The sequence below is a fragment of the Oncorhynchus kisutch genome, linkage group LG29, assembly GCF_002021735.2.
Source record: "Oncorhynchus kisutch isolate 150728-3 linkage group LG29, Okis_V2, whole genome shotgun sequence".
In the NCBI taxonomy this organism is placed as follows: domain Eukaryota; kingdom Metazoa; phylum Chordata; class Actinopteri; order Salmoniformes; family Salmonidae; genus Oncorhynchus; species Oncorhynchus kisutch.
The window spans coordinates 7905205-7920979 of NC_034202.2; the positions used below are offsets into that span (position 1 = coordinate 7905205).

Genomic DNA, 15775 nt, shown 5'->3' on the forward strand with positions numbered 1-15775 from the left:
TACTTTTTCCAGTATGAGATATTATAGTTTAATTACATTTTAGGGTACCTGAGGATTATATAGAAATGTAGTTTGACTTGTTTTAACAAAGTTTAGCGTTAGCTTTTAGGATTCCATTGTCTGCATGATGAATACAATACAGTGTATGTTGTTAAAGTCACACACACACACAGCTCTGTGGAAGGTGTTGCAGCCTTGTTCCCTTACGAATAATTTTGTAATGGCGGACTCATTTTATGTAACTGTCTTTCTTTGAAAGACAGGACTGGTGTTTCCCTTCATATGAAAGGTGTTTCCTGCCTGCCGGGCCTACTGGCATCACACTATAGCAAGACAAGGCAGATTTCACACTGACAGACTGGAAGAGTTCGGTTTGATAATAGGCCTAGAACGGATATCCCCCCCAGCCAATCAGGGCTGTACGTCGAGAAGAGATAGCCAATCCCTGTGATGATTATGTTAGCACTGACCTGAGATCAAGTACCACATACACAAACATGGTCGGGAGTGCTCCCAGGGCTGTAATTACACTCAGCTGCCTCCTGCCTTAATCACACCTGGGTCAGAGGTCACAGGAAATGATGTCACTCAACAGACAACATTTTCCATTCTTGCCCCGGAGGTTGCATTGTTCCCACTGACAGGATTTGGTCATTTGTGCCTATGGGCAACTTGTACCTTCCTACTAAATCAGCTATGCTGCTACTGTAGCTCTCTCCCTTTCAGCCAACCCACACTTACAGTAGCTAAGGTGTTTCTCTGGAGCTCTCAGCAGCTGCAGGGGTAGACAGTCAACTAGTGCAGGGCTGGCCTGTCTGTGGTTACCATGGAGATGCCTGGCCAAGGTAAACAGTAGGAGCAGTGTTGGAGCTGAATCGAACAGTGTCTGTCTCTAGCCTCTGGTCCCTAGAGTGGACTTGTGTCTCTCTGTGTGTGCGGGTGGCTATGGAAAGCCTGGCTAGGGTTAACAAATAAGAGCCCCTATTCATCCGATCTACAGCTCCTTCACTGTTTTCAATCCACACCAGACAGAGCAGAAGAGTACTGCTCAGGCTATTCACTGCGTAGATAGGCTGGTTATACATTTACGCATTCAATGTTATCCCTGGGAGAACTTAGGGAGAGTTGTACTGTATGAAGCGAGTGGTTCCTAGGCTAGTACATGATTAATTTGATGGTTGTGAGGTGTGGACAATGGTTACTTTGATAGTGTTATCAGGGAAACAATGCTATAGTTGTCTGGACTCCTAGACATACAGTATGTTCTGTATCAGCAGCAGTTGCTGGTTTTCTCTTTCTAATTTATATTGAATGGATTTTTATGATATGGCCACACACCTACACACTAGGGGTGTAACGGTACACGTATTCTCACTGAACCGTTCAGTACGAGGTAAACCTGAATAAAATATCTGACAATTAAAAACGCTAGGACTATAGGCAATGCCTATGCTACATTGTATGCCTCAAGTAAAGCTGAGCGGACTTTTTTCTTCTTCAGGGTATGCTCACGTTGTCAACAAAATCTGAATCTTAATGGGCTCATTTCAAACTGTCTTTTTGTGAGGCGCAGCCGGGAACTAGTTCTGTATGATGGCGAGTGGTGGGATTGTAAACCAGGATGATTCTCCACCCGTTGTTTTAATCTCCAGTTTGGGACCATTTAGGCTTCCCTGTAGACTACAGCGACAATGGACAGAGAGAGTATGTCTCCACTGCTCAACGAGAATAGCCTATGCAGCTGCCAACACCTCAAACATGTTGACATATTTACAACGACATCACACCAGTATTCCTGCTACCGGAGCAACACTGAAACGCCAAAAAAACAACACAACACCGTCTCCCATCTGCAACACTGTCTCCCATCTGACCGGGCCAAACAAATTAGAAGAGCGATATGCATGTTTATGGCCGTGGAAATGCGCCCATTCTCGATGGTCGAGCAGAATAGAGGGTTTTAGCACCACGTTATGCCCTCTCGCACCCATTTCAGTAAACCGTTAGTACCCACTCTATATACGGTGAACAGAAAATATAAACGCAACATGCAACAATTTCAAAGATATGACCTGATTTAGTTCTAATAAGGAAATCAGTCAATTGAAGTAAATTCATTAGCCATAATCTATGGATTTGACATGACTGGGAATACAGATATGCATCGGTTTGTCACAGATGCCTTAAAACATAAGGTGGGGACGTGGATCCGAAAACCAGTCAGTATCTGGTGTGACCACCATTTGCCTTATGCAGCGCGACACATCTCCTTCGCATAGAGTTGATCAGGCTGTTGATTGTGGCCTGTGGAATGTTGTCCCACTCCTCTTCAATGGCTGTTGGAAGTTGCTAGATATTTTGGCGGGAACTGGAACACACTGTGGTACACGTCGATCCACGGCATCCCAAACATGGTCCATGGGTGACATTCTCAATGGGTGAGTATGTAGGCCATGGAAGAACTGTGACATTTTCAACTTCCAGGAAATGTGTATAGATCCGACATGGGGCCATGCATTATCATGCTGAAACATGAGGTGATGGTGCCGGATGAATGGCACGACAATGGACCTGAGGATCTCGTCACTGTATCTCTGTGCATTCAAATCGCCATAGATAAAATGCAATTGTGTTCATTGCCCGTAGCTTATGCCTGCCCATACAATAACCTCATCGCCACCATGGGTCACTCTGTTTACAACATTTACATCAGAAAACCTCTCGTCTACACGGCGCCATACACGCTGTCTGCCATCTGCCCGGTACAGTTGAAACTGGGATTAATCTGTGAAGAGCACACTTCTTCAGCGTGCCAGTGGCCAACGAAGGTGAGCATTTTCTCACTGAGGTCAGTTACAATGCAGAACTGCAGTCAGGTCAAGATCCTAGACGACGAGCACGCAGATGAGTTTCCCTAAGACAGTTTCTGTAGAAATTATTCAGTTGTGCAAACCCACAGTTTCATCAGCTATCTGGGTGGCTGGTCTCAGACGATCCCGCAGATGAAGAAGCCCGATGTGGAGGGCCTGAGCTGGCGTGGTTACATGTGGTTTGCGGTTGTGAGGCTGGTTGATCACACTGCCAAATTCTGTAAAACAACGTTGGAGGTGGCTTATGGTAGAGAAATTAACTTTAAATTCTCTGACAACAGCTCTGGTGGATATTCCTGCAATCAGCATGGCATTTGCACTCTCCCTCAACTTGAGACATCTGTGGCATTGTGTTGTGTGACAAAACTGCACATTTCAGAGTGGCCTTTTATTTTTCCCCGCACAAGGTGTACCTGTGTAATTAATGATCATGCTGTTTAATCAGTTTCTTGATATGCCACATCTGTCAGGTGGTTGGATTATCTTGGCAAAGGAGAAATGCTCACTAACAGGGATGTCAACAAGTTTGTGCACAAAATTTGAGAGAAATATGCTTTTTGTGCTTATTGAACATTTCTGGGATCTTTTATTTCGGCTCATGAAACATGGAACCAACACTTTACATGTTGCGTTTATATTTTTATTCAGTATATATTGAAGCGCTACAGGCACGGCCCTTTATTAGAGACACAGAAGTGCACATGATTTTCTCTTTGTAAGAAAACATAGCATAGGCCTATAAATGTCTGAGCCCTGTTTACATATTGATTTCACAGGCATTTTCTACTTGATTTTAGTGTTGTTGTTAATGAGTAATCATGTGTTTTCATTTAAGAAAATCCAAAGTGTTAATCCTGATGGTGCTCTCACCAGGAATTATATGACTAATGATCTTTATATGGAGTCAGGAATACCGACACTTAATTTTGTCCTCTTTAACTACAGTAACTGTTGGCATTTCATTTTCCCGCTGTACTGAAACCAAACCGTGACCCTAAAACCACAATACATGTATTTGTGAGCAATTACACCTCTAACACACTTACACATGCTCACACACATTATCATGCTTATGCACTGACTGCACAAATACTCAACCGTCTAATTTTACAGGTACTGTAACATTTGGTAAATACGTATTGCAATTTTTTTATCCAGATGTTGAAAGAGCTTTCTGTTGAGGCAGCCATCATGAAATGGTCTGGAGTCTGGGCTGAGACTGGGGCCACTATACACACACACACACACACACACACACACACACACACACACACACACACACACACACACACACACACACTGATCCAGTCACTCCTACTACTAGTCTCAACAATATTAGCTATTCCTGAACGTTATTAGCACCTCTCCTATAGCACCTTATTCAGAAGCACAGAAGAAACACAAGTTCTTCAAACCATGTTCCCCATTTTCCTATTTTCTTTCTTTGGTACAGGCCTAGCCGTCTAGGCCTACCGAATCCTCCTAACTCTGCCATGATGCTGTAAATTGTTTAATTATTTGAGTTGCTTTGATGTTTTTCTGAATTTCTAAATGATCTTGTTTTCTGTAGCTGCTGGAGAGGCACCGGGCCATGGAGAGTATGGTGGAGCTGCTGCAGGTGTATCCAGAGGAGGACGAGGCCTACGGAGAGTTACTGGAGGCTACAACACAACTCTACCACTACCTACTGCAGCCCTTCAGAGACATGAGAGAACTGGCCATGCTGCGCAAACAGCAGATCAAGGTAACAAATCCAATCCAATTTTATTTGTCACATGAGCCAAACACAACAGGTGTAGGTAGACCTTACCGTGAAATGCTTACTTACAAGCCCTTAACTAACAATGCAGTTCAAGAAATAGAGTTGATAAAATATTGACTAAATAAACTAAAGTAAAAAAAATAAAAATAGAATCAATGAAAAAAAGAACATAATAAATGTACATAACAATAAGGAGGCTGTATACAGGTCAATGTGCAGGGGGGGGGGGGGGGGGGGGGTACAGGTTAGTTCAGGTCATTTGTAAAGTGACTATGCATAGATAGTTAACAGCAAGTAGCAGCAGTATAAAAGCAAGGCGGGGGGGGGGGGGGGGGGGGGCTCAATGTAAATAGTCTGGGTGGCCATTTGATTAGTTGTTCAGCAGTTTTATGGCTTGGGGGTAGAAGCACTGTATACACACACACTGTATACACACACACATGCACTGTATACACACACACACACACACTGTATACACACACACACTGTATACACACACACACATTAGCTGTCTCTGGCAGTCTGGGCTACGGTCAAGGTTAGCGTAGCAGTGGGCCTAAAGCCCTTTGACAGACAGCAGCATACACTCTAATACCCAGTATTTCTTAAGTCCTATCTAATTACATTAGGGTTAGCTCCTGGTGGGTAACTGGACTAGACGGCAGAGATAGCGGGAGTGACATGAATGTGGAAGTGCAATAAATGACAGGTGAGTTTTAAGTTGTTCCTTCTCTAATGGCTAAGCTGATTCTAGAGCTGTGGTGAAGGCTAAACTCTTCCCACAATATGATGGGCAGTCGTGTGTGTATGGGGGTTGGGGGGGGGTAGAGGATCAGATCCGCTAGAGAGGCTTTCCCCCCCTTCAGTCCTCCTGCCTCCCTGCCCAGAGCAGCTTAACCTACAGTATTAGTACAGCAGTTTGTACTCAGCTTCTAAACCAGACCAGCCTGGAATACTGCAGTCTCAGCAGACACCTCTCCTCTCACTCTCCCCTCTTTCCTTCCCTTCTCGTTCACTCTCTCTGAGGCTGTTGTGTTAGTGAGGGTTGTGTGTTATTTCAGTCATCTCTTGTGAGGGTCCAGTCTGTAGCTCGTAGTCATGGCGTTGGAGGTGATTTCCCCCTGTTTGCCTTTTCCCCACACCACGTTCCTCACCCATCATGGTTGTCTGTGGTGCTACGCTGGACACACACACACACACACACACACACACACACACACGACTGTGTGTGAGGGGAGTTTCTTCAGAACACAATGCAGCATTATGAACTTCGGATAGGACCTGGTTCCCGGTAGGTACAGATTTAGGATCAGTTTACCTTTTGAAACCCTAACACAAACCATTAGGGGGGGAAATGATGAACTGATCTTGAATCGGCATCTAGGGTGTCTTAATCCTTAATCCTCTCATCGTTGCTCGTTGTGTCTGGGCTCACTTATTAAGCCTTCCAACACTGTGAAACATGAAGGAGAGATCTAGTCTCTGGGCTCGTTTGATAATCCTGCCAGTATGGTCAAAGCTACTCCACTGATCTGCTCTCCTCTAGTATGCCTGCCAGATGTCCAGAACCTGGAGCAATGATATGGCTCAGTAATCCTGCCTGCCTACTAGGTTGCAGCAGGTTGCTGGTAGTCTTTTGTTAATTAAACCCCCTACAATATGAATTCAAATATGTTTGTTTGCTCATGTAGTTTGTAGGAGGAGCTAGAGTACTGTACATTCTATCCACCATATAAATCCTGAATTGTTTAATTATTTAATAGTGATGGGGTAAGAAACTTGTTAGTTACATATCGCAACATTATTATTAAATGTTTTTGCTAGGTAGCGTTAGCTGATGCTAGTCGACTGTACCTGCGCCAAAACATCCTCTAGCTTGATCTCCATCTTTTTAAATAGTGAGCCATGTTTTCAGCACTTCTATTGCCATTGCTGATCAAAACTCATTTTTATCATGCTCTCTCTTGTCTCTCTGCAGCAGACACTGAGAGAACAATATGTTTGAAACATGAAATCTCAATATCGAGTCGCAATACATAGACTTGTAAAAATCACATGTCGTATCAGCACCTAAGTATCGTGATATCGTATCATGAAGCCCCTGGCAATTCCCAGTCCTATTACTTCATGTCTACTGTTTCCACATGCTTGTTCTTATTCGTGAAGACAACAGCAAAATGTTCCCTAAGCTTTGCTATATTGTGAGCTAAGGAGATCCATCTAGGATAGTTGGTCAGTAGGTCTGTTTGATGCTATGATTGTGATTCAGCTCAACCACCTGTTGCCCTGAGGGGAAACCAACGGCTGGAAACAAAGCTGTATGGAAATTAACCCAAATATCAGACGGGCCAGTCAGTTGGTCGGTCGTTTGGATGTTGGTTGTTGCTTGGTTTCTCATAAACTGATGAGTCAGTAGAACAGCCCTACATTATACAGCTGGGAGTAGGAGTGTGTCCCTGAGAGGAAGGACGAGCGAGAAAAGGGTGAGGGAGAGGAGAAAGGGGAAGGATAGGGTATTTGCATGTGCTCTGCATTGTCCTTGATGTTCAAGTGGGTAAATGTTGCGAGTAAGGTGAGGCAAGAATTGTCACGTGGACAGATGAGGGTAGGCTAGGTAGTCTTTCAATAGACTACTATCAGTGCCCCAAAGGAGATGAGAACCTGATAAAGTTATAGCCTCCTCTTACCTCCTCGGAGTGTGAACACACACACACACACATACTGCACTGATGCCAATTGTCCTAGGACCTAGTGGAAGGTGTAAATGAATCCTGTCACCTTTTTTAGAAGGGAGGAGCTGACAATGGGTTAAGCTATACAGTGCATTCGGAAGATATTCAGACCTCTGGACTTTTCCCACATTTTGTTAACGTTACAGCCTTATTCTAAAAAAGGATGAAATAAAACAGGATACTGTCCGAATGCACCGTTATTTAGCTGGTTGTACGAGTAGACGGGAGATATACTCTTATATATGATGAGAAGTTGGGAACAGTATCCATTTCACATGGTTCTTTTCTTTCTGGAACCTTCTGAACTAGGGGTGGGAACCCTGTAGGCTTGGGCGGAATGCCATATGCCGGGGTATTTGGAAATAGCCACGGATGGTTTTTCTATACCGTTGAAACTATTTCTTTGAAGTTTTTCAATACGTTTTTAGACTTGTAACTGCTTTCTAAGTAAATGCCTGCAGTCAACTTGTCCAATTTGTTAGGAGATGAAGCAAATTGCGTTCTTCATTTCACATTATTTTACATTATGAAGCTTACCGTAGTTCCCCAGAACAGTTGCGCCAGTGTTTGTTTATAAATAGCACAACGGGGGAAAACAGGTGCAGGTGAGTTCAAATGTGTATTGACAGGGGTTGCGTTTTTATGTTTTTTTTTTACTCCTAATGTTTTGCAAAGAATTATTCTGCCCGTTCGTGAATTCTCATCTGAGTGGAGAAGTGCAACTAAACTCAGCAAAAATTACAATAAGATGCTTTTGCGTTTACAAAACCCAGCAAGATTTTTAAAAAAAAATCTGCGGGAAAAACGCAGAATTCTGCATTAACGCGACCCCCAAGTTTAACTTGCTAAGTGGGTGAATTAATAAGGAGACGGGGCATCATATAGTGTTAGCTTTCTGCGATGTTTGAGAAATCTGTACAGCGGACACTACCATCTTGATGTGCTTTTTCACCTCGCTTTTCTCGACCCATCTTCTCCGAGCAGAGCAGGCAGAGCTGCTCTCTCAGAGCTGTTGCCCTAGCGACTCCAGACTCCACACAGACACAGCGTGTACACATGCTTCTCCAGAGCCAGTACTGTTCTTCCTTCAGACTAGCATGTGTCAAAACTCTGTTCATTTGCACAATGTCTCTTGTTCACATTCGCTTGTAAATGTCCAAACTCACAAAATATTACATTCAGTAGCTCTTACCTATATATATGTATAGCTTTATGAGCTGGATTGCCTGTCTTTGCAATTCATTTATTTTGATTTGTGCTCGTTAGCATATTTAGCTAGCAGCCTTCATGGAAATTCGCTATTATTTGTGCTCATTTTGTTAGCTTTCTTGTAGATGCCCAATTGGCTTTTTTGTGTGTCTATTTGGCTCCCTCTTGTGTACTAAACCGGTAATACCGTAAATCCCAGGATGACCGAAGGACGGTCTGACGATATGAAAATCTGGATAGAACTCAACCCGAGAACCCTGCAGTCCATGCAGGCTTTTGTTCAAGCCCAGCACTAACTCACCTAATTCAAGTCATCAACTAAACATGGTCTTCAATTTCGACAGATATGTTAGAGCTGGGCTGGAACAAAAAAATGCTCACACTGCGTCCCACAAGCACTGGAGTTGCCCACCCCTGGGCTGAACCCTGTCAACATGCCAAAAGGAACAGACGAAAGAGGGAACAGATGAATAGATTAATGAAAGGATGAAGTGGATGAGTGTCCGGGACAAAGGAGAGCAGGTATAGGATGAATGATGCATTGTGGGTCAGCCCTATCTTGTGTCAGAGTGATGCAGCATGGGTATTCTGTTACAGCTAGGTTCAAAGGGCATACATTAATAAGTCATGTTGCTTCTGTAACTTATGAAATGGTGGCTAAGTACCATAGGTAGTTAGTAGGTAGAACCTAAAAGGCGTGTATGATTAAAAAGTGTGTGCGCGTGCGTGTTTGCGCATGTGGTGACGTTCCTCACTCCCGTAGGTGATAGAAGGCTGTTTTAGGCGTCTGTGATAAGGACTGTGACACTGGTCCATCTCTGTAGTTATTTCAGCCCCTGGCCCTGGGAACAGACCAGGCTGTTATTCCTGCCTCACTCACTCTGACACCAGCTGTCTGGAGCTGCAGATTACAGAGTGGGCTGTAGAGGAGGTGTGGAAAGATGGACAGAAGAATGGAGGTGTAGTACTGTTACTGTATGCAGAGAGAGGCAGTGTGTGTATAATTTAGTGGTGTAGGGTTAGGTCATGGCTGTATAGGGTGTCGCGTCTGAGATGAGACCATGACACAGCACAGCAACCAGGAAGTGACAGAAGAAAGGGGGGGATTACTGGACCAGGTGGCAGACTGGCCAGAGGACACCACTAAAGCTCTCTGGCATCATCGCATTCACTATTCTTATCTCATTGTTCAATTCTCAGCAACATTCTATTCCAATACTGTGTTCTATTCATACTTATTTCTCACATATAGCCTTTTCACTGCAAGAACACCTAACAAGAACCAAATTCCTTAATGAGAGGGGGCAGCACTGAGCAAGCCTGCAACATCACCTCCTGGCGTAGCTCAAACTGCGCATGTTATCTCCTTGAGACGCCATCTTAACCAACTTCATTTGGCTTCAATGCGCTATTGAGCCATTACATAGGAATGAATGGTGTCACGTGATCTATGGCTTTTGTCCGTTCATATATACAGTCGTTGGTGTCACTGATCTTAAAATCATGTCTCAGCAGAAATGTGTATACTGTATATAATTGTTTTGCAGTGGCGGCAACTATTTAGTGGCGCATATAGGGGAAACACTGAGTCAACCACAGTATCAGGGAAACGGAGAACAATGGCATACTAGAAATGGCATATTTGACATTTTGTCAACAGCCCCTGTCAAAGACATTCCCACTGTGAAGTGATACTAGTAGTAAAAATATATATATGTATTTTGTTTGTTTTGTTGTACTTTTACCCAATTTCATGATATCCAGTTGATAGTTAGTCTTGTCCCATCGCTGCAACTCTCGTACGGACTCGGGCGAGCCGAAGGTTAAGACCATGTGTCATCAGAAACAACGACCCCGCCAAGCCGCACTGGTTCTTGACACACTGCTCGCTTAACCCGGAAGCCAGGCGCACCATACAGCTGGCGACCGAAGTCAGCGTGCATGTGTCCCGGACCGCCACAAGGAGTCGCTAGAGCGCGATGGGACAAGGACATCCCAGCCGGCCAAACCCTCCCTTAACCCGGGCGACGCTGGGCCAATTGTGTGCCGTCTCCTGGGCGTGGCCCGCTGCGCCACTGGGGAGAGACTAGTAGTGTTTACATTATGTCTCTATTCCACGTAGATATGATGGACCTCCTCATTGTTAGGGTGTTTCATAGTTCCATAGAGCAGGATGTGTGACTCGTCTGCTGGGTAGGAGCTGTGCTAGGCCCAGATGTTACAATCATTCAAAATGTTATAGTTTGTGTAGCGGGCCAATATGCCCTTTCTATTGGAGAATGGAAACCTCCGCACTAAGGTCATGTCTAACGTTGTGTGACTGACTGAGTTATGTCTTTCTCCTCATCTAGCCTTCTCTGCCTCTTAACACACACACTATTTCTCTCTCTCTCTCTCTCTCTCTCTCTCTCTCTCTCTCTCTCTTTCTCTCTCTCTCTCTCTCTCTCCTTCCTCTACCTCTATCTAACTCACTCTCTTTCTCTCCCTCCCTCGCACAGACACTAAACATCCAGTTTGTTGGTTGATTTAAACCACTCAGGTTCTGTGAGGCATGCTGTTGATTACTGTGTGTGTGTGTGTGCGTGCGTGTGGGCGCTCATACAGACACATCTGTTTTGCATTGAGATATTAGGCTGACATGTGAGTGTAGTGTATGTATGTAGTGGGGGGGTGTCCTTAGGAAGTAAGCTACTCTCACTGTACAATCTGTTCCAGCTGCTGCCGTCTAGTCTAAACACACCTAGAACAATGATCAGCGGTCTTACTAACTCACCCAGGGCTGGTTAGCTAGCTACAAAGACGGTGTAACAGACCCAAGTCACTTCCATGTATAAGACTAAGCCTGAGAAGTGAGAGACACTGGAACACTTGATTGCCATTGCCTCAGTAGGTTGGGTTAAATCAGGTCCTCTTATCCATAAAGAATGTCCCACGGCTATGAAAAGAAAACAAAGGAGCACACTGGGTTAGTAGTACAGTAAACACATCCAGGCATGTAGCTCTATGTCCCTGACTTGCACCACTGCACCGCCTGCTGTTAAACACTGGTACTACATGATGCCAGGTGATTTGAGGTGCCCATAAGAGTCTAACCCCTGTATTCGGACGCTACAGACAGAAGTTGGCAGATCGGTTGTACCGACTTCAGACAGGTCCCAAGACGCTTGTGGGGGTTGTCGAGCAAGATGGAGAACACCATCGTGTTAAAGATGGGAGGTGGGGATAAGCTTGGCTTGGGTGGGATAAATGGGGGAGAACAGGGAGGGGTTGGTGGAGAGAGAGTGAGAAGAAATGACTTTATTATACTACAATGTAGTTATATATTTTTAAATGAATAACCGTACTGGACAGATTAAGGATGTCAAATCATTATTATTCCTTCTTTTGCATTACAATTAAGATTTAATGGTGGTTGTTGGTGAGAATGGAGAGGGGCTATATCCGGTGGATTGGGATGGGTTGCTGGGAAGGCACTTTACTGAGGTGTACGTGGGGCTTCCACTCATCACATCTCAATAATTAAGACGCGCAAATGACTAAAATGGAGTCCGACCTTAGTTGATTTGATTGTGCTGGGCCGTGCTCAGACATGTTGTGCTGTGTTAAAAAATAAATAACAGCGAGTGACTGTGTGGCTAGCACCCGTTGTGTTTCTCTGTCCTCCCTGCTGCAGCGACCACCACAGAACATCAACAGTGTTTATCGCCCTGTCCATGTTGCTGAAGCTGGGGGGAAATCTAATTTATTTATAAAGCCCTTCTTACATCAGCTGATATCTCAAAGTACTGTACAGAAACCCAGCCTAAAACCCCAAACAGCAAGCAATGCAGGTGTAGAAGCACGGTGGCTAGGAAAAACTCCCTAGAAAGGCCCGAACCTAGGAAGAAACCTAGAGAGGAACCAGGCTATGAGGGGTGGCCAAGTCCTCTTCTGGCTGTGCCAGGCAGAGATTACAACAGAACATGGCCAAGATGTTCAAATGTTCATAGGTGACCAGCAGGGTCAAAATAATAATAATCACATTGGATGTCGAGGGTGCAACAGGTCAGCACCTCAGGAGTAAATGTCAGTTGGCTTTTCATAGCTGATCATTCAAGCTCATCACATCTTGGCGGTTCGTTGCTCCAGTGCCTTTCCATTCACCTTCAAACTCCTGGGCCAGACTACACTTAATCATACTGAAGAGATGAGTCTTCAATAAAGACTTAAAGGTTGAGACAGAGTCTGCGTCTCTCACATTGGTAGACAGACCATTCCATAAAAATTGAGCTCTATAGGAGAAAGCCCTGCCTCCAGCTGTTTGTTTAGAAATTCTAGGGACAGTAAGGAGGCCTGCGTCTTGTGACCGTAGCGTACGTGTAGGTATGTACGGCAGGACCAAATCAGAAAGATGGGTAGTAGCAAGTCCATGTAATGTGTTGTAGGTTAGCAGTAAAACCTTGAAATCAGCCCTTGCCTTAATTAAAGAGGAGTCCGTAATTTGCTTTCTATTGATGATGATCTTTTCCTCAAAGAAGTTCATGAATTTATCACTGCTGAAGTGAAAGCCATCCTCTCATGGGGAATGCTGCTTTTTAGTTAGCTTTGCAACAGTATCAAAAAGACATTTTGGATTGTTCTTATTTTCCTCAATTACAAAAAGACAAAAGACAATTACTCGATGCCGACACATCTTTCTAGCTGATTTCACTGCTGAAGTGAAAGCCATCCTCTCATGGGGAATGCTGCTTTTTAGTTAGCTTTGCAACAGTATCAAAAATACATTTTGGATTGTTCTTATTTTCCTCAATTACAAAAAGGCAAAAGACTACACTGACTGTGCTAATGGCAGACTCCACTGAGCTGGCAGGCTGGCTAACAGCCTGCTGCCTGGCCTGCACCCTATTTCATTGTGGAGCTAGGGGAGTTAAAGCCCTGTCTATGTTCGTCAATAAGATAAGAGCACCCTTCCAGTTAGGATGGAGTCCGTCACTCCTCAACAGGCCAGGTTTGGTCCTGTTTGTGGGTGAGTCCCAGAAAGAATTTGTAGATAATTGACCCTCTATCTTTTGGGAGCGACAGAAAACAGTTTTCAACCAGCGACTGGGTTGTGAGACTCTGCTGGAGAGCTCATCACTCCCCCTAACTGGGGGCCAGAGACAATTACTCGATGCCGACACATCTTTCTAGCTGATTTACACGCTGAAGGTATGTTGCGCTTGGTGACCTCTGACGGTTTCATCCTAACATCGTTGGTGCCAACGTGGATAACAATATCCCTATACTCTCTATACTCTCTACACTCTCCAGTTTTAGCTTTAGCCAGCACCATCTTCAGATTAGCCTTAACGTCGGTAGCCCTGCCCCCTGGTAAACAGTGTATGATCGCTGGATGATTCATTTTAAGTCTAATACTACGGGTAATAGAGTCACCAATGACCAGGGTCACTGTAATATGTGACAGCCAATGGGATGCAGATGACATGACAAATAAACTCAAAACGGGGGAATGTTTGGTTGCTCAGGAGGAAGTCGAATGTGTGGAAGACATTTGACGAGTTGTAGAAAATACTGGAGATGAAGAAAACGAAGGTAAGGAGCAAGCGGCACATAGCAAAGATTTATCTGACATGTTGTGGTTGGGTGAGGCTTGGTGCTCACGGAATCAGTAGGTTATTATACAAACACTCACAGGCAACAGAACCAAGATCTGTTTTTATTTCTGTAGATATACAGTTGAAGTCGGAAGTATACATACATACCTTTAGGTTGGAGTCATTTAAAGTTAGATTTTCAACCACTCCACAAATTTCTTGTTTTAACAAACTATAGTTTTGGCAAGTCGGTTAGGACATCTACTTGTGCGTGACACAAGTCATTTTTCCAACAATTGTTTACAGACAGATTATTTCACTTATAATTCATTGTATCACAAATCCAGTGGGATCATGTTGTATATACAGTGCCTTGCGAAAGTATTCGGCCCCCTTGAACTTTGCGACCTTTTGCCACATTTCAGGCTTCAAACATAAAGATATAAAACTGTATTTTTTTGTGAAGAATCAATAACAAGTGGGACACAATCATGAAGTGGAACGACATTTATTGGATATTTCAAACTTTTTGAACAAATCAAAAACTGAAAAATTGGGCGTGCAAAATTATTCAGCCCCCTTAAGTTAATACTTTGTAGCGCCACCTTTTGCTGCGATTACAGCTGTAAGTCACTTGGGGTATGTCTCTATCAGTTTTGCACATCGAGAGACTGACATTTTTTCCCATTCCTCCTTTCAAAACAGCTCGAGCTCAGTGAGGTTGGATGGAGAGCATTTGTGAACAGCAGTTTTCAGTTCTTTCCACAGATTCTCGATTGGATTCAGGTCTGGACTTTGACTTGGCCATTCTAACACCTGGATATGTTTATTTTTGAACCATTCCATTGTAGATTTTGCTTTATGTTTTGGATCATTGTCTTGTTGGAAGACAAATCTCCGTCCCAGTCTCAGGTCTTTTGCAGACTCCATCAGGTTTTCTTCCAGAATGGTCCTGTATTTGGCTCCATCCATCTTCCCATCAATTTTAACCATTTAACCATCTTCCCTGTCCCTGCCGAAGAAAAGCAGGCCCAAACCATGATATGCTGCCACCACCATGTTTGACAGTGGGGATGGTGTGTTCAGGGTGATGAGCTGTGTTGCTTTTACGCCAAACATAACGTTTTGCATTGTTGCCAAAAAGTTCAATTTTGGTTTCATCTGACCAGAGCACCTTCTTCCACATGTTTGGTGTGTCTCCCAGGTGGCTTGTGGCAAACTTTAAACAACACTTTTTATGGATATCTTTAAGAAATGGCTTTCTTCTTGCCACTCTTCCATAAAGGCCAGATTTGTGCAATATACGACTGATTGTTGTCCTACGGACAGAGTCTCCCACCTCAGCTGTAGATCTCTGCAGTTCATCCAGAGTGATCATGGGCCTCTTGGCTGCATCTCTGATCAGTCTTCTCCTTGTATTAGCTGAAAGTTTAGAGGGACGGCCAGGTCTTGGTAGATTTGCAGTGGTCTGATACTAAACTATGTAAACTTCTGACCCACTGGGAATGTGATGAAAAGCTGAAATAAATCATTCTCTCTGCTATTATTCTGACATTTCACATTCTTAAAATAAAGTGGTGATCTTACCTGACCTAATACAGGGAATTCTAACTCAGATTAAATGTCAGT

General features: G+C 44.0%; 1 protein-coding gene across 1 annotated transcript in view; it reads left to right on the forward strand.

Annotated features, from left to right (window-relative positions):
* The window catches only part of LOC109874075 (junction-mediating and -regulatory protein), a 47239-nt gene that overhangs the window by 13341 nt on the left and 18123 nt on the right, over positions 1-15775 (forward strand). The window contains exon 2 of the mRNA XM_020465831.2: positions 4441-4614. Coding sequence (XP_020321420.1) covers positions 4441-4614 — 174 coding nt within the window. The remainder of the gene's footprint in view (positions 1-4440; positions 4615-15775) is intronic.